The sequence below is a fragment of the Stenella coeruleoalba genome, assembly GCF_951394435.1.
Source record: "Stenella coeruleoalba genome assembly, chromosome: 15".
NCBI classification, from domain to species: domain Eukaryota; kingdom Metazoa; phylum Chordata; class Mammalia; order Artiodactyla; family Delphinidae; genus Stenella; species Stenella coeruleoalba.
In genome coordinates, this window is record NC_137161.1 from 9,729,087 (window position 1) to 9,749,698 (window position 20,612).

The 20,612-nt window shown below is 46.2% G+C and overlaps 1 protein-coding gene across 5 annotated transcripts in view; it reads left to right on the forward strand.

Moving 5' to 3' along the window:
- The first annotated feature begins 1,266 nt into the window (after positions 1–1,266).
- Positions 1,267–20,612, forward strand: part of ZFP64 (ZFP64 zinc finger protein) — an 80,032-nt gene continuing 60,686 nt past the window's right edge. For 2 of the 5 annotated variants that reach the window (XM_079945252.1, XM_079945248.1), the window contains exons 1-4: positions 1,267–1,767; positions 4,641–4,880; positions 19,025–19,186; positions 20,478–20,540. In XM_079945252.1, the coding sequence (XP_079801378.1) occupies positions 1,722–1,767; positions 4,641–4,880; positions 19,025–19,186; positions 20,478–20,540 (511 nt within the window). In that variant the 5' untranslated portion in view covers positions 1,267–1,721. Of the gene's footprint in view, positions 1,768–3,118; positions 3,394–4,640; positions 4,881–19,024; positions 19,187–20,477; positions 20,541–20,612 lie in introns of all 5 variants that reach the window. The other 3 variants (XM_079945250.1, XM_079945251.1, XM_079945249.1) reach the window with 3 other exon arrangements.

The following is a 20,612-nucleotide window of genomic DNA, read 5'->3' on the forward strand; positions in this document are numbered from 1 at the left end:
TCTGCATCTATGAACTAGTATGATAGTGTCTATCTCTGTGTTGTTCTGAGGATTACATGACATAGCACAGGTAATACGGGTAATTCCTTGGTAGAGATTTTTAGTCAAAAGGAATATTTAAACCATGGGGGGGGGGTAAATCCCTTTTTCTATCAGAAACATGTTGGAAATTTTGTATAAATACATTTTATTTGAATGTAAAAATTCAAATACATGCAGCACAAGGGCAATGATCTAGGAGAACTGATACTCAGTCTTGATATCAAGAAGTATTAAGGAGGAGTGGAGACTGGGGTAAACTGGAGAAGTCAGGCTTCATCCAAAGGAGCGGCTTCTCAGACCTAGTCAAGCGCTACCATGTGATATTCCAAGTCCAGATTGGAGTGCCCACTGAGGCAAAGAGATTGTTATTTTTAATCCCACGTTCATTAGGATTTATTGAATGTAAGGGGCAAGGGAAAACAGGTAATAAACAAGTAAATTGTCATCTATCTCTATAGACAGATATACAGATAGACTGATGGATTGATAGATAGATACAGATAGAGATATTCCAGATATACAATGTTAGGTGTGATAAGTTCTAAGAAGATGAAGCAGACCGGAAGGAAACAGGGAGCCATTGGGTGGTGGAGGAGGGACTGCAGGATTAGAATGGGCTAGCCAAGGAGGGTCTCTCTAAGGATGGGAATTTGAAATCAGGACCTGAAGGGGTTATGGAAGGTGGCAGGTGGATAGAGGGAACAGTAAGCACAGAAGCCTTGAGGCTGGAGAGTGCCTGGGGCTGCCGCCTGAGGGAAGGAGAGAGTAGTAAAGAGAGGAAGTCAGGCAACCGGTCAGATCAGGGAAAGCAGCGTCCACCAATAGCAGGAGCTTCACCTTATAACTTAGAAATGCTCATCCTCGGCCCTCACCCTAGACGCACTGAGTCAGAAACTCTGGGGTGGGCCCAGCAGTCTCCGTCCTAACAAGCTCTCCAGGTGACTGTGATGCATAAAAAAGTTGGCAGACCCCCGAGCAGGGAGCTTACAGCGATTGATCCCAGTTGTTACTCAGGCACGTGATCACGGTCCTCTTTATTTCATTAGCTGGGCAGGGGACCCGCCCAGCGCTCTGCTGATTTGCCGGGCGCTGACGCTCAGCCGGGGTTCACCCCAAGCCCGCGGCGCCCCGCGCACCCACCCAACTGCAACCCGATTCGGTCTTCTCTGCAAACCACCCGGGCGACCCGGGGGCGACACGGCTGCCCGGCCACAGTGGGGACCAGACGCCCAGGGCTGCAGGTGCAAAGGCGCCAGAGCCGGGGAGGCCAAACGCGCCGGCCCAGACCGCAGGGGTGTGAGCTGGGCGCCGGCTGCCGCAGCCCGGGGTGCGCATCCCTCGCCGCCCGTGGTCGCCCAACCCGCGGAGACGCGTGTGCGCCATCCGGCTCCCGGGGGATTCCGCGGGTGCAGGGCCTAGCGGCCCGGGCATCGGGATTGGACCGCTGCTTCCCCCGGGAGCCGCTGATGCAAAGGCAGGTTGGGGCGGCCGAGCCCGGCCAGCGCCCTCTAGGCAGCGGAAGTGGAGCTTGCTTTACATCCGTCCTCCCCGCCTCGCAGAGTTGGGAGAAGGAAGGCTGGGGGGTGTGGAAAAATAAAAGGAAAAGTCCTTGCACCATGTAGACCCGCGCCCCCCTACCCTGGCACCCCGGCCGGCCGGGGACCTCCCAGTCTGCGGCCATGAACGCGAGCAGCGAGGGCGAGAGCTTCCCGGGCTCGGTGCAAAGTAAGTGCTTTTCCGGGCGCAGCGCGCGCTCCGGGGCCCAGTGCGCGCTCCGGGGCCCGGGCCCAAGCACGTCTGCGACGCAGCTAGCAGGCCCGGGGCCCCGAAATCAGGGTGACGGCCTGGAACCGGCGTCTCGGGGACCGCGGCGGGCGCGCCGTGCGGGAGGCGCCGGAGAGGGCTGGCGGGGGGGCCCCAAGCCGGCGCGGGGGCGGGGGCGTTCTCCAGCCTCCGGAGATCTCTTGGAAGGGAATCGTGGGGGAGGGCGTGCCGTTCAGACAGTCGTCACCCCCTTGGGGCATTCCCCGCCCCCCGGCGGAGTTTGGAGGTAGATTCGGGGTAACCGCGGCAACGCTGATGGGAAAACTTCTGTCTCGGCGGCCCCAAATTCTGGAAGTCTGGGGCTCGGGGACTTTCACAAGGTCTGCCGGCTTACTGCGAAGCCTTTTCCACATTAAAGGTGGAGATCTGAATGGGGAACGGGGCCGTGGTCGTTTTGAGTTTGGGGTTCATTTTAATTTTCTTGTTGAAGACAGCCTTTTTCAAGTCCATGGTTTCGCCCGGAGCATTGTTTCCCAAAGTGTGGACCAGGGACTGAGCGCAAACCAGCCACCTGGGAGCTCGAGCGATTACTTAAAAAAAGAAAAAAGGACAAAAAAAAAAAAAGAAAAGAAAAGCTCTTTGCGCCCCACCCATCAGGTGGCGGGGTGGGCTTGAGGGGAGGAGGGCGGCCTTATCCTGGGCGATTCTGATGCACATAAAGTTTGAGAACCCCTGGCACCTAGTAAGCGTTTAGCTTGTTTGCTGTTACTGTTTACAAGTTTGGAGACATTGGTTTCCAAACTTCACTGTGTATTCCATGCATAACTTGTGAAAAGCGCAGATTTCCCGAAACCTCAGCCCGCATTCAGCCCACCACCATTATGACTCAGTATCTCCGAAGTGGAGCTCAGACGTGGCCATATTTAAACAACCCCCCACCCCCGGCCCGCCCCCTTATTCTGATGTGGAGACAGGTTTGGAGAACTTTGCAAAGATAAAGGAATTCTTTTTGTTGGTGATACGCACAAATTGTGCCCGTTGTTTGTTACTGGGTCTCAATTAATACAGATTTTCGGAGGGGATACTTTCAAATTCAAATAGGGCACCTCAGTAATAACCTAACCAGGTGACATGCTGGGGGAGGGGATCCCTGTGCTGGCCTTTTACAAGCACCATCTCATTTAATCCTCATAACCATCATATGAAGCAGAAACTTCTCCCCATTTCTTCCTGGGTATCAGTACTATTTGATCATTAAGGAATCCTCAGCGATGCAATCACTACATCTCTTGATTCCTTGTCTTCCTCTTAGCTTGGGCACCTTAGTAGCTACAGGAAGGCAGTGTTCCAGAGGAGAAGAAAAGTGTCCATTCCTTCCATCCATTGATTTCGGTGTTTGCAAGATGGCTTATAAAACATTACCATGCTCAGCCCAGAGGATCTCTTCATAGCAAGTCAACCAAATTGTATTTCTGCACAGAGATGTCTTGTCTTGGTTGGAAGGGGGAAATTGGACGTAAAGCAAATATTTTATAAATTTTCCAAAAAAGATTATGATGCATGGATGCCAACCATATGTGTACAAAGGTAGTTCTCGTACTGTTTAGACTGGGGAAAATTGGGAATAATATACAAATCTTATAGCTACTGAGAAATTATGAGGCTTGGAAAACATGGAATAATGTGTTGTCATTAAATAATTATTTTATAGAGATTTTAGTGATATAGCACAATGCTTGTGTGATAGCATGTGGGAAAAAGATTAATTTACAATGCACTAGGATCTTAAATAATTTTTAACTGAAAATGAATGGAAGAAAATATTTTGTAATGTTCATGGTATGCGTGGGTGGAAAGATTGTGAGTGATAGCCCTCCTTGCTTCTTCTCTTCCAAATTTTCTGTTATAAACCTGAGTTTCCTTGTAATAAGGCAAAGAAATTTTTTAAAATAAAAAGGTAGTCATATTGGTTAGAGACTTATTAATTGTATTTCTTTATTTAACAAACATTTATATAGCACTTTCTAATATAGTGCCAGGACTGTGGTAAGTGCTTTGCAAATGTTAATACAGTATTAACTCTTTGTATTATTACTGTTGTGAAATAACGCCTCTGTCAGTTAGGAATGAATTTTGGTTACAAGTAACAAAACTGAACTATACTGGCCTAATGAGAAGTCTAGAATTGGTTGATTCCAAGGTTGATTCAGGGGATCCGTGAAGTAAGCTTTTGTAGAGATCTTAGCATTTATCTCATGGTTATAGTGTGGCTGCAGAAGGCCCTGGCATCACATCTGCATTCAAGGCCAGAAGAAGAGGTGGACAGTGTTAACCATGTCAGATCCCTTTTTATCATGAAAGCCACACTTTTCCCAGAAGCTCCTCCAGCATTGTGCTGGAGGGGTTCCCAAGTATGTAGTGGACCAAGATTATTTAGACTAGTGGTTCTCATAATGGGATAGGGGGTTGGAATAGTGGGGGCATTAGTTTTCATAATGACTGGGAAGTACGACTACCTTTTAGTTGGGGTAGGAGATGGCTGCTGGTCCTTTGACGTGTAGGGTAGCCCTGCACATTGGAGAACCTTCTCACATAAAATACCACTAGTGCCCCTGTAGGCAATGACCAGGAGCATCACTTGGGTCTGGGTACGTTGCTGCTAGGGCAGAACTGGGATTCTGTTTGCAAGAAGAGGGGAATGGAATAGATATTGGGCCAGCAACTAGCTATGTCTGCCGCCATGCCCTTTTTTTTTTTTTTACCATGAATCTGGTTTGTGTTGTAATTTCAAGCTGTTTGGAATTAATCTGTGACTTCCCCTATGTCCCATGGAGTTCCAGGTGGCACAACAGTGCTGGTTGAGCTGACTCCCGACATCCACATCTGCGGCATCTGCAAGCAGCAGTTTAACAACCTGGACGCCTTTGTAGCTCACAAGCAGAGTGGCTGCCAGCTGACCGGCACATCTGGGGCGGCGCCCAGCACGGTACAGTTTGTATCAGAGGAAACGGTGCCTGTCACCCAGACTCAGACCACCACACGAACCATCACCTCTGAGACCCAGACGATCACAGGTATGGCTGGGGGATGGGGGAGTCACTTAGAGTTGGCCTGGCTATGTCCCGAACGCCTCCACAGAACTTGTTAAAAATATAGATACTCAGGGCCAACCCCCTAGGGTTGCTGATTCATTATTTTTAACAAGCTCCACTGGGAAGCCAGCTGCCCAGCCAGGTTTGGGAACCGCTAGGTTAAAACATTAAGTGGTAGCAGTTATAAATTGTTGTCATGTGGTAAACAAAACAAACAGACAAAAAACACGTTTCTAAAACAAAAACCTATATACTACGAAAAAAATACTCGCAGGAAATGGTAAAAAGGAAAAGGTGGTAATTTGGGGTGGTGGGAGTATGTGTGTGATTCCTGAATTTGCATTATTTGTCTAAAGGGACAAAAAAACAATGTTTAAATTTTTTTTTTTTTAGTTTTTAAATCTATAAACAGGCATTGATGCCTCCCCTCCCTTGTGCTACCAACCAGGAAAACAGAAAAGTTCATCCTAGTTCTTGGTTGTGTCCAAAATAAATTGCAAATGAATGTAAAATTTAAATGTGCAGCATGAAACTGCAAAAGTTCTAGAGTAAAAATTATACACACACAGAGACACACACACACACACACACACACAGAAACCCACACACACACACACACACACACACAGAGACACACACACACACACACACACAGAGACCCACACACACACACACAGACACACAGACACACACACACACAGAGACCCAAACGCACTCACACACACACACACACACACACACACACACAGAGACCCAAACACACACACACACAGAGACCCAAACACACACACACACAGAGACCCAAACACACACACACACACACACACACACACACAGAGACCCACACACACACACACACACACACAGACCCACACACACACACACACACACACACACACAGACCCAAACACACAGACACACACACACACACACACACAGAGACCCAAACACACACACACACACAGAGACACACACACACACACAGAGACCCCCCCACACACACACAGACCCACACACACACAGAGACCCAAACACACACACACACACACACACAGAGACCCAAACACACACACATACACACACACACAGACCCAAACACACACACACACACACAGACACACACACACACACAGACCCAAACACACACACACACACACACACACACAGAGACCCAAACACACACACACACACACACACAGACCCAAACACACACACACACACACACAGACCCAAACACACACACACACACACACACACACACACACACACAGACCCAAACACACACACACACACACACACACACACACACACACACACACACCCCTATCCTTATACCTATATAATCTGCCTTACGGGACCAGACAGATTACTTTAAAAATAGCAAGTAAGCCATTTTTGAGATAGTTGGTAGACACACTGCTGGATCCAGTGGGGAAATGGAAAATGTATTTGTTAGCTAAAGGCATTCCAATTTTTAAGTTAAAAATTATATTTATTAATACTGTGCCTGCCAAGGAAGACAGGTTGTGGGATCCCTCCCCCAAAAGAAAAAGAATCATGTGATGAGGTTGTAAATAAAGCTACCATTTTTCCAAAGGAAAAACAATGTATAAAAATGTCTAAAGACAACTGGGGAAAAAATAGCAGCACGTGTGTGACTAAGGCCTAGTGTCCCTCATATATAAAGAACTCCTAAAATTCAATAAAAGAACCAAGCGGAAAAGTCAGCAAAGGGCAGCAGATGATATTCAAGAGCCACTAAACATAAAAGGATGCTCCATTGCCTTAGTAGTTAAAGAAATGCAAATCAAATACTGCTTTCCTTTACTTTCTGGAGATGTAAATTCATATAAACTGGGCAATTTTGTGATATCTTTCAATCTTTAAATCTTACATTTAAAGTCTTCTAAATTTTAAAATGTACAGAAACATGTTTACCCAGTAAGCGCACTTCTAGGTATTTATCCTATAAAACTTGATAAACAAATGTACATGGGTATTTGCTTAACTTATATACTGTAAAGAAAATGGAACCTTTGTATGTATATGTCAAGAGGAAATTAGATGAATAAATACCAGAGATGAATAGTGAATAGTAATCTAGTAATTTATTAGATGAATAAATTCAGACAGTGGAACGTGACTTAGCATTGAAAAGAGAAGCTAGATCTCTGTACAGACACAGATTCCCAAGGGAAGTGTAAAAAAGCATATATATGCATACATACATAGTATTATATTCACGGAAAGCTGCTAGAACAGGAATGAAGCGAGTAATGTTAACGAGAGAAGTAAGCTGTGCATAAGGCATTAGGGAATGGTGAGGACTGTGGTAAAGTAGAGAAAGCTGCTCTTTGGATCCAGTCATATTTGGGTTTTTCTGAGAAACTGAAAAATGTAAAACTTCCGAAATTTTAAAACTTTGTTGGCCAAACAGGATACGTCTGTGAGCCTGGTTGAGCACACCAACAGCTTCTGACTTGTTCTCAATGTTTTGCAAGCAGTTAATCTGGAGCTGAGGTGTGGAGAACATCTGAAGTGGGGGTACCAACTTTCGCCCTATCAGTTGTACATTGGTGTGGTGTCTGAATTTTTCAGCAACAAGCAAAATTTTGTGGTTGTTTCCTTAATGCCTCCAAAATAATGTTTCTGCTGAATTCCTTAAGCATTGAAATATAATTGATCACCTCACAAACTTTAGTAGGATTACCTTGAGGTCTTCCCACTTTCTCCCGAATTTATTTTAATTCTCATTTTAAAGGAAGTCACCAAGAAAATGTTAAAACTGAAAACCACCTTAGAGATGAGCCCGGTACAACCTTCTCATTTTACAGCTGGACAAAGTAATGCTGCACGTGGGTATGAGGCATGGCCAGGGTCCCACCACAGGTTCAAGACGGTCCTGGGACTTAAGTGCTTTGGCCCTTACCCTCGTGGTCTTCTCCCTGAAGACTCCGTGTTGGGTTCCCTATCCTCAAACACAAACTCCCAGTAACCCCACACACTGGGTGTGAAGCCTGGGACACAAGGCCCCAGTGTGAGGAGACCTCAAGGCCTACACTTTATTGGTGGCCATTGCATCCTTCTGGGTTCCGAGCCTTTGCTTATGCTGTTCCCTCTGCCTAAAATACCTTTCCTGCCTGCCTGACACCAGCTCAACCTCAAAACTTTAAGGTTCATGACAGACTGCACACAGAGGATCTGGCTCATCTCAGGACATTCCCCTCCCCTCTGAATTGCAATAGCCTTGATGATGTCCTTTCTGTTTTCCAAATGTGCCACATTTCCTCAAGCCTGGGAGCCTTTGTATGTGTTGTTCCCTCTGCCTGGAACTGACTCAATTCTTATGTGTGTGTCAGAGCTGGGCTTAAAGGCATTTCCTCAAAGAGCCCCTCTTTGACAACACACATGCATGCGCACGGTTCTCCCAGACCAGGTCAAGTCCCAGTACTTAAATGATTATTTGCAGAACAAACTTCAAGGTCTGTCCCATCGCTGAACCTTAAGCACCATGAAGTCAGGAGCTGCACCCCTCGTGTTCACCGTGGATCCCCGGCACCATATTCTTTGTGGAGTGAACGCACAGTTGCCCAAATCTCACATCTATCAGTGAAGCTGACCCCACACCAAATAACTGCCCCTTCTTTTGTCCTAGTTCTTTGCTCAGAGATGTTCACCCTCCTCTCAGCATTTCCACTACCCTGCCGCCATTCACTCTGGCCATGCCTCAGTTTTGCCAACTGCCCTGTACGCTCAGGCCAGGCCTGGAGCCCTCTTTGTGCCCAGCTCATGGTGGTACCTACTGCACAGAGTTGACAGGAGCTCCAAGCTCCAGAGACGGACTGCTGGACATTTATCCCAGTCTGCCATCCTGGCCTGTGGACAAGTCGCTTACTTTGCTTAATTTTCCTCATCTGTAGAAAGGGGTTATAATGGTTCTTAATACTATTAGGTAGTAGAATTAGGTTCCTAATTCATACCTAATATCATTGGGTTATTGTGAGGACTCTGCAGTAATCCACGTAAAGGACCTGGGACAGTATCTCAATAAACGACCGCTTTTATTCATGCAGAGATTAACGCGTGGGGTGAGATTTGCAGGATACCGAGTCTCTGCCGGATCCATCTGCTCTCCCTGACTGCGCGTGCATTTCTGCCACAAAACAAGCAGAATCTTGCTTTTTTTCCCTTTCTTTAACACTAGTTTGGTTTTCTGGGCCCAACTTCCCCCAGGTTTGGGCTTCAACGTTGCATAGCCGCAGTTTCCAGACCTACCTATGGACCAGGATCCCAGGGGAGCTTGTTAAAGATACTGGTGCCTGGGCTGCACCTCTGAACCCGAATCGCTGAGGCTTACGCATCTGCATTTTTAACAAGCACCTGGGGGATTCTGGGCCTCGACCCAGTTGGAGGGTCGCTCACTGCCCTAAGTCACAGTCTGACCCCTCACCCTGGCAGATTCCTCCAGATACCCACACCCAGTTATTGTCCTGGGCATTTTGTCCCTCTTCAGTCCTTGATTGAACGAAACCCTCCCTCACTCAGCTCCTATGTCTTGTCTCAGCCCAGTAATAGTTGGATGTAAAGTAAAGTTTATTCTCTGCTAGCTTTGAAAGCTGCCTACAGTTTGGCAGTTAATTTAAGAACTTTTCTATAAAAGCAGTAAAATTAGATATTGATGCTGGCAAAAAAAAAAAAAAAAAAAAAAATTAGCATTCTATGTGCATTTTCTAAGTTCACGGCTTAAAATCCTGGGGCTTTGGAGTCCGGTCCCCAAGTTTGGTCTTGGCTGCACAGGGCCTTAGGAGCTGTGTGACCGATGCAAATTATAATAGCTCCTGGTGTCTCGTTTTTAAAGTGGGGACAAGAATAAATAGAAAGGCTACAGAATTTGGTAGTGAAGAGTCTAAGGTCCTGAGCCAGACTGCCTGGGTTCAAATCCCAGCTGCATCACTTGCTAACCAGGTAACCTTGGGCAGGTGACTTAGGGTTTCAGTGTCTTCGTTTCCCCAGCTGTAAAATGGAAGTGATGGTGGTTCTCAACCTCAGAGGGTCCCAGCCGGGCTGCCGTGGGCACCTACATGGAAGACACTTAGAGCTGTCAGGGTTAGCTCTCATTACTTACCCAATCAGGGGCTGTGACAATTAAATGAAACAGCACACGGAAAATTTTGCACAGGGCCTGGCTCATGGCAAGCCCCCAGCCAATATGAGTTGAATTATCACTGGACCTAGAATGATCTTTCCCACCTCTTCTTAATTCCCTTCCCTAATTCTCTTGCTTAATTCCCACTTTTTTAGGTCCCAGGTTAAAAGTCACCTCCACCTAGAAGCTACCTATGATTTCTCCCTCCCCCCCACCGCCCCCCACCCCTAAGGTTAGGTTCTTCTTAATTCCCTTCCCTAATTCTCTTGCTTAATTCCCACTTTTTTAGGTCCCAGGTTAAAAGTCACCTCCACCTAGAAGCTACCTATGATTTCTCCCTCCCCCCCACCGCCCCCCACCCCTAAGGTTAGGTTCTTCTTAATTCCCTTCCCTAATTCTCTTGCTTAATTCCCACTTTTTTAGGTCCCAGGTTAAAAGTCACCTCCACCTAGAAGCTACCTATGATTTCTCCCTCCCCTCCACGGCCCCCCACCCCTAAGGTTAGGTTCATCACTGCTTCCTCACCTAACACATATCACAGTTGCAATTAATTTGTTATTTCGTAACAAGCGGTCTTTAGCCAGAAAAGTAAATTCAGGTGCTCCTGGGGATCAGGCAGTGGCAGCAAATGCAACAGCGGATCCACTGTGATGGAGCGTGGGCGGGCCTTTGGACAATAAGCAGAGGAGGAGGAAAGCAGCCCCTGAGAGCCAGGAGGCAGCATCAGCTGGGCCTTGGTGTTGCTGGGAGCTGGGCTGACTCTCGCTGGTGGGTCGTGCTGTTCTCCTGGTGAACGCAAACAGGTTCACAGAATGTCTGCAGGAGACAGGGCCACTCTGACTGTGGTGGGACAGGATGAAGACAGAACCCCTCTGTCATCACACCTGAGCCACGGGATACCAGACATCCCTCCTCCCCCACTGAGCTGAGTGACACTGCTGCTTTACCTACTACGGCTTTACCTTCTGTGCTTCTCAGTAATAGTCGCTAAGATACCAAATCATAGACTTGTCCCCACCTCCTGACAGCCTCCAACGCAGGCTTCCGTGAACTGTCCCCCCAAAATCATCTAACATGAGCCCCAAACCTCTAATACTCTTTAGGTCCTTTCTAACACCCTCTTACTGAGACCCTCCACGGCTCACGTGGTATGAGGTTTCCTTCGTTATAATGACTAATCAACCTATCCAACTACAGGTGTGTCCCTGGTGGTCTTTGGCCAGAGGTCATTGACCTAGGGAAACCCACCTAGTTGATTTTGAAAGCCTTAAAAAAAAATTCTGAGGGCTCAGTTTGGCTTGTGGGCCCCCAACTAGTAGTTTAATATCTAGTTTACTAGACTGTAAATCTCCCTGGAGCAGGAACTAATCAGTCTTGTTTTCCTGCCACCCAGCACCAGGCCTGGCACATCCTAGGCACTCAGTAAAACAGTTACCAAATGAATGCAGGAAAGGGCAGCTGTAAGGATTAACTTCATTAAATGTGCATGAACTTCATGGCATGGCACCTGCCCCATCATCAGGGCCCCGTGAGGGCAGCTCTGGGGCTGTCGTGTGCCAGATGCTGGAGCCGAGATAATGGAGATGCTTCCCGTGGAGAATTCCAAGCTCATCAGGGAGGGGAGGAGAATTTAGTTGTAAGACATACAAACCCAGCCATCTGTGACAAGTACAGCCTTGTGCAGAGAGTTCATGGAGTAGATTGGTCCCAGCGGGGAAAGCCAAGGGAAGAAATGATGAGTGAGATTGAATGTATAATAGGCCTTGAAAACCTCACCTGCCTTGGGGAGGAAGATGGGGGGGCACTTCCTCCTGGTGGTCTGGAGGTGGAGAAGCTGATCTTGCTTCTGAAGGCGAGATCTGATAACAGTGGCAGGAGATGACACGGGGAGTATGGGGTAGCAGCCCTGCTTTGATCTGGCCTTTATTGTGAAGAAGCTGGGGAGCCGTTGAAGGTTGCCGAGCGTGTGAGTAATTAGTAAGGCAAACGATGTAATGATTTGCCGGGAGAATCTGGCAATAATAATAATAGCTAATTCTCATGTACTGCTCATTATGTGCCGTGTACTTTTTTTTTTTAATACTTAGCCGCATTGGGTCTTCATTGCTGCACGTGGGCTTTTTCTAGTTGCAACGAACGGGGGTACTCTTCGTTGTGGTGCACGGGCTTCTCATCGTGGTGGCTTCTCTTGTTGCCAAGCACGGGCTCTAGGCACGTGGGCTTCAGTAGTTGTGGCACGGGGGCTCAGTAGTTGTGGCTCGCAGGCTCTAGAGCACAGGCTCAGTAGTTGTGCACGGGCTTCGTTGCTTCGCGGCATGTGGGAACTTCCCGGGCCAGGGCTTGAACCCGTGTCCCCTGCATTGGCAGGCGGATTCTTAACCACTGCACCACCAGGGAAGCCCGCCATGCACTTTTTAAGTACTCTATATATGAAGTAGTTTTTCACGACTTAAATTGTTATGAATTTAAATTTTACGTTTCATTTTAAAAATTAACTTTTCACAACATAAATTAGGTACTAAGAATTATTATCCCCATTTTACCCATAATGAACTAAAGCACAGAGGAATTAAATACCTTGACCAAGGTGACAGAGCCAGAAAGGGGCAGAATAGGGCCTGAAAGCCAGGCTACCTGGCCGAGGAGTCTGCACTTGACTGCACCACATCACCCCTTAGGAAAGTCCTCATTGCAGTGTTTCTCAAAAGAACCACATGGAGCTTTGGTGAAAAATGCAGACACCCAGCCCCCTCCCTTAAGCGTACCATCTGGGTGGGTCTGAGCAGGGTCCTGGGAATCTGGACCAGCCAGTGAGGGCTTGGGTCAGTTCAGATGCTTTCGGTTGCTCTTAACAGCACTAAACTACAAGAGGGCTGGATTGTAAAACATTCCTTACCTCAGGACAAGAACGGCAGGGCAGACCCCAGGGTCTTTGCATCTTCTTGCTGTCCTCGGCAGTAGTCCTCCTCATGGCCACAAGGGGGCTGCTGCTGCTGCTTTCAGCCTCAAGTCTTCACTCAGCCCTGCCCATGGATGGGGAAAGGGGCAGCTTCGCTTTACCAGAGAGGAAATGCTTCTCCAGAAATTCTAGATCCCATTGGCTAAGATGCCCCGTTCCACTGTCTTGGAAGAAGCCAGGCCAGCAAGGGACAAGGAGGAGGGGCTTAGCAGTGGAATCCAATCCCGAGGCCCCTCTGGACAGCCACACTCCTGCCACTACCCTGTTAGAATAGTCTAGAGCAGGAGTTCTCAAAGCTGGTATGCAGAAGAATTACGTGGAAAACTTGTTAAAAATCAGCTATAAATATACCCAGACTATACCTAGATCTCGGCATCAGAATCTTTGGTACATGATCAATTTTGAGAACCACTGGACCAGGAGGAGAAAGACAAGAAAGGATGGAAATCTTTCAGTGGCAGTGTCAGGCACGTAGGTGCTTCTTTTTTCAGAATGAAAGTCCACGTCAAGCCGCGTATCTTCGCCCCAATTCCTAATTCCAGGGCAAGGGGGTCTGATTGGTCCAGCGTTTGTGCAGGTGTCTGCTTCCTAACCAATCAGCTGCGGCAGAGAGAGGGGGTGAGGGTCACCCTTGGGACGGGGGACAGATGGGCTGATGTGCTGGGGCAGGTGTGGACCACATTCAGGAAAACCCTTTGGAAGAACATGAGAAGACTTTTCCTTACAGAGAGAGGTGGATTTTTCTCCCAGCAGGTGAATTCTGAGTTTGCATTTGAATCAAGACCCCTAAGTGTGAGTCCTAATAAGCATGGCCTATACTGGAAGAAACAGGAACAAACAAACGATAGATTTGACGACATGACAATGAAGCAATTTCCTTAATCTGTAAAGATCGGGTCTTCCCCAGTGACTTAGTGGATAAGAATCGACCTGCCAATGCAGGGGACACGGGTTTGATCCCTGGTCCAGGAAGATCCCACGTGCCGCGGAGCGACTAAGCCCGGGTGTCACAACTACTGAGCCTGTGCTCTAGAGCCCGCAAGCCACAACTACTGAGCCTGCACACCACAACTACTGAGCCTGCCCTCCAGAGCCCACGTATTGCAACTACTGAGCCCACGAGCTACAACTACTGAAGCCTGCATACCTAGAGCCTGTGCTCCGCAACAAGAGAAGCCACCGCAATGAGAAGCTCACGCACCGCAACGAAGAGTAGCCCCCACTCACCGCAACTAGAGGAAGCCCGCGCGCAGCAGTGAAGACCCAACGCAGCCATAAATAAATAAATCTGTAAAGATCATTTATAAGTCAATGAGAAAAACGTAAAAATTCAATAGAAAAAAAAGAGCTAATAGCATGAATAGGCAGTTCATAAAGAAGGTATATGAATGAATAAAATATGGTGGAAAAGAGATTCATCTTCACCAATTATTAATGAAACGCAAATTAAACTAAAATGATCTCATTTTGTCCTGTCAAATAGTCTGTGTGATAGCCAAGGTGAAGGGGAGAATGTACATTGATTTAGATTTTCTGGAAGGATCTCATAATTATGAATCACCAAGCAATAAAATGACCATTCCATTTTGACCTGGTTCTTCAGCTTACAGGAAGGTATCGAGAGAAACTAGAGATAAGTTAAAATTTTTGGATAGGTATTATTTATAAAGGTGAACACCTAAAAACCAACTCATTGTCCAAAACGGGGGAAAGGTCAATTTAACTGTGACAACCAACATGATGGCGTATTATGTAGCCATAAGAAATTGTGTTTTGGGTGGATGATAACGTGGCCGAATGCTTTCACATAGCAAAATTGTTTAATAAAATTGCTTAATTGTTTAATAAAAAAGAAAAGAATACAAAACAATTTAAGCCATGACTCCAGTTTTATACTTTTAAAATCTATGTAAAAAGGCTACGTTAGTCATTTGGTCCATCATTAATTCAACCAATGTTCTCTGAGCCCCTGCACTGCCAGCGTCTGTGTGAGGTTCTGGGAAACAGTGATGGAGAGAAACAGGTGTTGTCCTCACCTGGCTCATCCAACCAAAGGAGGAGAGGATGGTCATTAAATACTTTCCCAAATAACTATTTAACTACAGTAGAGATAAGTACTTTGGGGAAAAAGTACAGTATCTAATGAGCATATCATGCAAGGGGGTATACTGCAATATGGGGACAGCACTGGGCAGGTTTTCTTCTCTACACTTTTCTGTACTCCCTAGATCTTCTACCATTGGTGTTTACTGTTGTTTTGAAAAAATAATACATTTTTAATTTTAAAAAAGAGAAAAGGTTTTTAAAAATGGAGTTTTTAAGTCAAAGAAGAGAAGCGAGAAGCAAAGTGGCTTGGGAGACGTGGAATCTTCAGCTATTTGAAGAACAGTTTTGTGGGAGGAGCTACAGTTGGCCCATGTGAGCCCAGCGGATCTAGGACACCAGTGGATCCCAACCACAGAGAGAGATTTTGGTTCCCTGTGAAATTCATGAGACATTCTTACTTTTTAAGCAACAACATGAGTGAATAACTGAACACCCAAGGTGCTCCTGCTACAGACCAGGACTGCATAGAACAAACCGCGTGTTTCAGATACGCACCTGGGCACACGGGCAAGCCAGGGAGAGCCCCGGGGGCAAAAACAAAACCAAAGGCCGGTGTGAGGCTGTGAGCTGCTGGGGGTTGTTGGGGGAGGGCTGGGGGAGCTCATCTCACTAAGCACTGGACTTGATTATAAGAGCCATTGAGAACATTCTCCCCTGGGGATAGGTCATGCCTCTGCTGGAAGCAGTTCCCCCCTCAGCAGACCTGGGTGCTTGGGGTTGACCCTGCTGCCTTCACTTCTGCTGGACACTCAGATTCCCCAAGGCCACTGCCACTATTTATGCCAAATCTGAAGACAGACAAGGGACCCCCCCCCCACCAAATGATCCCTGCATTGGGGTGCCTGACTCCCTATGCTTCCTGCCGCCTCCCCCAAGACACAAAAAGCACAGGCAACAAAGGCAAAAATGGGCACGTGGGACTGCATCGAACTTCTGTGCATCTAAGGAAACAACCAGCAGAACGTAAAGGCAACCTACTGGACGGGAGAAAATATTTGCAAACCATATTTCTGAGAAGGGGTTACTATCCAGAATACTCTCGTGTTTCCACTTTGCCGTGACTCACCACGAAAGGGATGCTGAGGCTTACGGTGGAGGGGCAGGTGGACAGTTAGGGGACGAAGCCCCATCGATCTCCCTGGAGGGCGGGAATCCCAGGCTCAGGATCATTCAGGACCCAGCACTTACCTCCCCAGGAGGGTTACGGACTCCACAGCTGAGCTGAGCCGTAGGGAGGGCCTGGCCACTGTCACAACCCCTCCCCACCCCAGCGTCTTCCAGCCTTTTTTGTTCAAAAAGTGGTAGAGCAGAAAGTTGGGAAGTCATGGTAGCGTGAACAGCCATCCTCGTTTTAGCACTGAAGGTCCTGTATCCCGGGGAACCCTCAGTCCCAGGCAAACGAAGGCAGTTGGTCTCCCTGAGTCTTGATCATATTCCTGTTGAAAGTTTGATGCCCAGTTCTGCTCAAGGGTAGTAACTCACATTTATTAAGACTCAGCTGTGGACATATCCTGTGCTACTGATGCTCTCATGAAACTTTGCAATAACCTTATGAAGTGGGCACAGTGATTATCCCCACTTACAGGCAAGAAAACGGAGGCTTAAAGAAGTCATGTGACTGGCCTGAGGTCCCACACCTAGGAAGTAGCTGAACCTAGACTTTTATCAGTTCAAAGATACATTGTAACATCTGAAATGGGGGTGCACCTTGGAATCAAGGAGGTAGCTGCCAGCCAAGAGGCAGTCACCAGAAAATTGTCTTCGCGCGCTGGGAAACCTTGATTGCATTGTCATTGATCACTTTTTTGGTCACTTTGGCAGAGTTGTGTGCATTTTTTGGCGCTACATTTGTTGGGTTTAATTGCTGTTTGAAATGTCTTCTGCGATGTTGCAGGATGATTCAGATAGAAGATGAAAAGTAACTGTGCCCAGAAAGATCTGGAAACAGTAGCAGCGGGTCAGTTTGATATTAATGAAGCAAATATTTGTTGCTGGAGGAACAACTGTAGTTTTTGCAAAGCAACAACCAAGAAAGATGGAGTCCCTCAACTAGACAAAGCCGGGTTAAGGTTTGCTGCTGAGATGCCTGGAAAAGGATCCCTTACACCAGTGGTTCTCAAACTTAGGCCTGTATCAGAATCACGTGGGCAGCTTGTGAGATCGCTGGGTCCACCTGAGAGTTTCTCATTCAGTAGGTGGGGGCGGGGCCCGAGAATTGCCTTTGTAGCGAGTTCCTAGGTAAGTCCAGCGCTGCTGGCTGGGGACCATGCTTTGAGAACCAAGCAGAGCAGAGGAAGCAGGAGCAATAGCTAATCCCGCAGAGTAGATGAAACATCTCAACAAGAGGCAGGTGTGGTTGGTTAAAGCATCAAAGAGACTTGGTGTGAAGATGGAACATGAGTTTGTCAGACTCTTTCGGCCAGCTTTAAACAAAAGCCACTTCCCCCGACATATTTCAATTGAGGAAAATGGAAACCATGATTTTGCTCAAATACCAAATACTGATAGAACCCAGCTATTCTTTGACATGCATTGGAATGAAGTTGTCATTGCCAAAGGTGCCCAAGGAGTACAGGTCAGGAACCTGAGTTTCCTGTCAAGTATCCAAAGAAATCTAAAAAAATTCATTCAACGAATACTATAAAATGTCTAAGGAATATCTATACATATATAAATACCTAAGGAATATGAAAACATTGCATTATAATGTGTTGAATAGGCAACTTTTAAAAATTTATTGTGTGTAAAATAATGCTGCATCTTACAGTCTATAACATCTTAGATTCAAAGAAAGATGATGTTTGTTTTAAGAGAAACTGTAATTAACACCTCAGACCTGTGGAGGGAGTATTACTGCTTCAGGCAAAGCCAAAATAGGGAGTAATGTCAGGCCCAGGTTGATTTAAAGAAGTGTACTCTGTAAGTACAATGGCAGAAATGTCAAAGGTGGTGCCTCAGTGACTGAGGTTTGGAAACAGAAGATGACGTTGGCTCTCAAAGCCATCATTAGGGCCGATCAGCCTGACAAGTTCATCTAATGAACAGGCCCCATGGTTGTATTTACTCCTATTGGAAGCCACATCTCCATGTGACGATTACATGTAATAAAGGAAGAAAGAAAATACATATTCCCAAACCATAAATTTAATTAACAAAGTAGTCAAAAGAACTATAATTGAAAAAAAGAAATTTGAGACTGCCTGTTATACCTGTTATAATGACAAGATTAAAGACAAAGATGATAAAGATGTTTGGTCTCCTTTTTATTCTTTTTTCCTCAAAATTTCAGTAAGAATACAAGGTTTGTTTGTTTGTTTTAGGAGTACTTGTGTTAAAAAGTATTTATGTTTAGAGAGTATTTGTAGTTTTGCCCAGAATTCCTTCAATCAGTTCCTTTCCAGTTGTTTGTTAGGATTTTGTGATAAAGCTTATGAAAGTAATGCTTTTGGCTGAAGTTAAGAGAAAACCTACCTGGTAAATGGTAGGGACATTTCTTTTTTATTTAGTAAGTCTAGATTTGAATGGTTTTCCGGGCTCTGGCTCAACATCTGGTTTTCTTGCTCTCCCTTTATGGTTACAGAATGGCTGCCACAGATCCAGACATCACGTCCTCACTCCAGCATGTCCAAAGACAAAGTGGGGCAACCAGGGCAGCAAGAATGAGCTTTCCTCAACTACCTCTCTTTCTGCCCCCACCTTTTCTTCAAGTCAGGGAGAAAATCTTTTCCAAAAGCCCTGCAGCAGATGTTCTCTAGTGTCTCATGGGCTAGAACGGGGTCACATGATCACTCCTATGCAGCAAGGGAGACTGGGAAAGCAATATTAACATGTTCATTCTCTACAAAGGAAGGTGGGCAAAGGGAATATCTATTGGGTATTCATATTATGAAAATTAATAATCATCATATCTTTTAGTTTCAGCTCCAGAATTTGTTTTTGAACATGGCTATCAAACATATCTGCCCACAGAAAGCAACGAAAACCAGACAGCCACTGTCATCTCTCTCCCTGCCAAGTCACGAGCCAAAAAGCCCACAGCCCCAACTGCTCAGAAGAGGCTTAACTGTTGCTATCCAGGTAAAGGCAGCATATTGTCCTACTTTTGTAGAGAATGTGACATTTAACAGGTCCAGGACTCGAACTCGTGAATTCCTGACAACTGGACGTAGATGTGCTCCAAACTGCTTGGCTTAAAAAAATCAACCCACAGCATTTGCATCATCACATACGACCTGTCTCTCACTGTCTCTGGTCACCATGCACTGGGCTCTAAGACTTTTATAGCCATGGGCCTTTCTTTGAATGGGACTAGTGAAGATTTAAGATTACTGTGAATTTTTCTGTCTGTGCTGTAACTTAGGAAGACATCCAGAAAAATTATTCCTTCCTTACTTTAAAAAAAAGAAAAAAGAAACCTTTAGGGGGCTTCCCTGGTGGCGCAGTGGTTGAGAGTTCGCCTGCCGATGCAGGGGACACGGGTTCGTGCCCCAGTCCGGGAGGATCCCACATGCCACGGAGTGGCTGGGCCCATGAGCCATGGCCGCTGAGCCTGCACGTCCGGAGCCTGTGCTCCGCAATGGGAGAGGCCACAGCAATGAGAGGCCCACATACCGCAAAAAAAAAAAAAAAAAAAAAACCTTTAGGGAAGGCAAGAAAAATTTCAGACTTAAGGAATAGTTGCAAAAATAGCACAAAAAATTTCTGTGTACCTTTCGTCTGGATTTCCCAAATATTAACATACTATGTTTGCTTTGTTGTTCTTTCTATATATACATATATTTCCCCCAAAGTTGCAGACATGATGTCCCTTTACCCCTAAGTACCTCAATGTACATTTCCTAGAAACAAGAATATTCTTTTATATAACCACAGTACAATCATAAATATCAGGAAATTAACATTTATACATACAATTATCAAACTGCTGACCTTATTAAGATTTTACCAGTTGTCTCACTAATGTCCTCTGTATCAAAAGGAAAACTGGTCCAGGATCCAGTTCATAATACACATTGCATTCAGTTTTCATGTGTCTTTAGTTTCCTTTAATCCTAAGCTTTTGTCTTTCATGACCTTTGACAGTTTTGCAAAGCACAGGCCAGTTATTTCATACTGAATAAAATGTTCGTCACTTTGGGTTTGTCTGATGTTTCCTCATGATCAGATGTAGGTGAAGCAATTTGAGCAGGAAGTACAGACGAGATATTATGTACTTGGTACCTGGTATCAGGAGCACACTGATGCCTGTTGGTCCCATTACTGTGGGATTAACTTTCATCACTTGGTTAAGGAAGTTTCTGCCAGGCTTCTCCATTCTAAAGTGACTGTGTTTCCCTCTGTCATTGATTTTTCCTTGCCTTTTCTTAAGGTTGCCAGTTCAAGACTGCCTATGGCATGAAGGACATGGAGCGTCATTTAAAAATCCACACGGGTAAGTGGTTCACACACATCCCTTCTCTGTGCTGGGAGCTGGGGATCCGGACAAGTCAGACACATGATATGA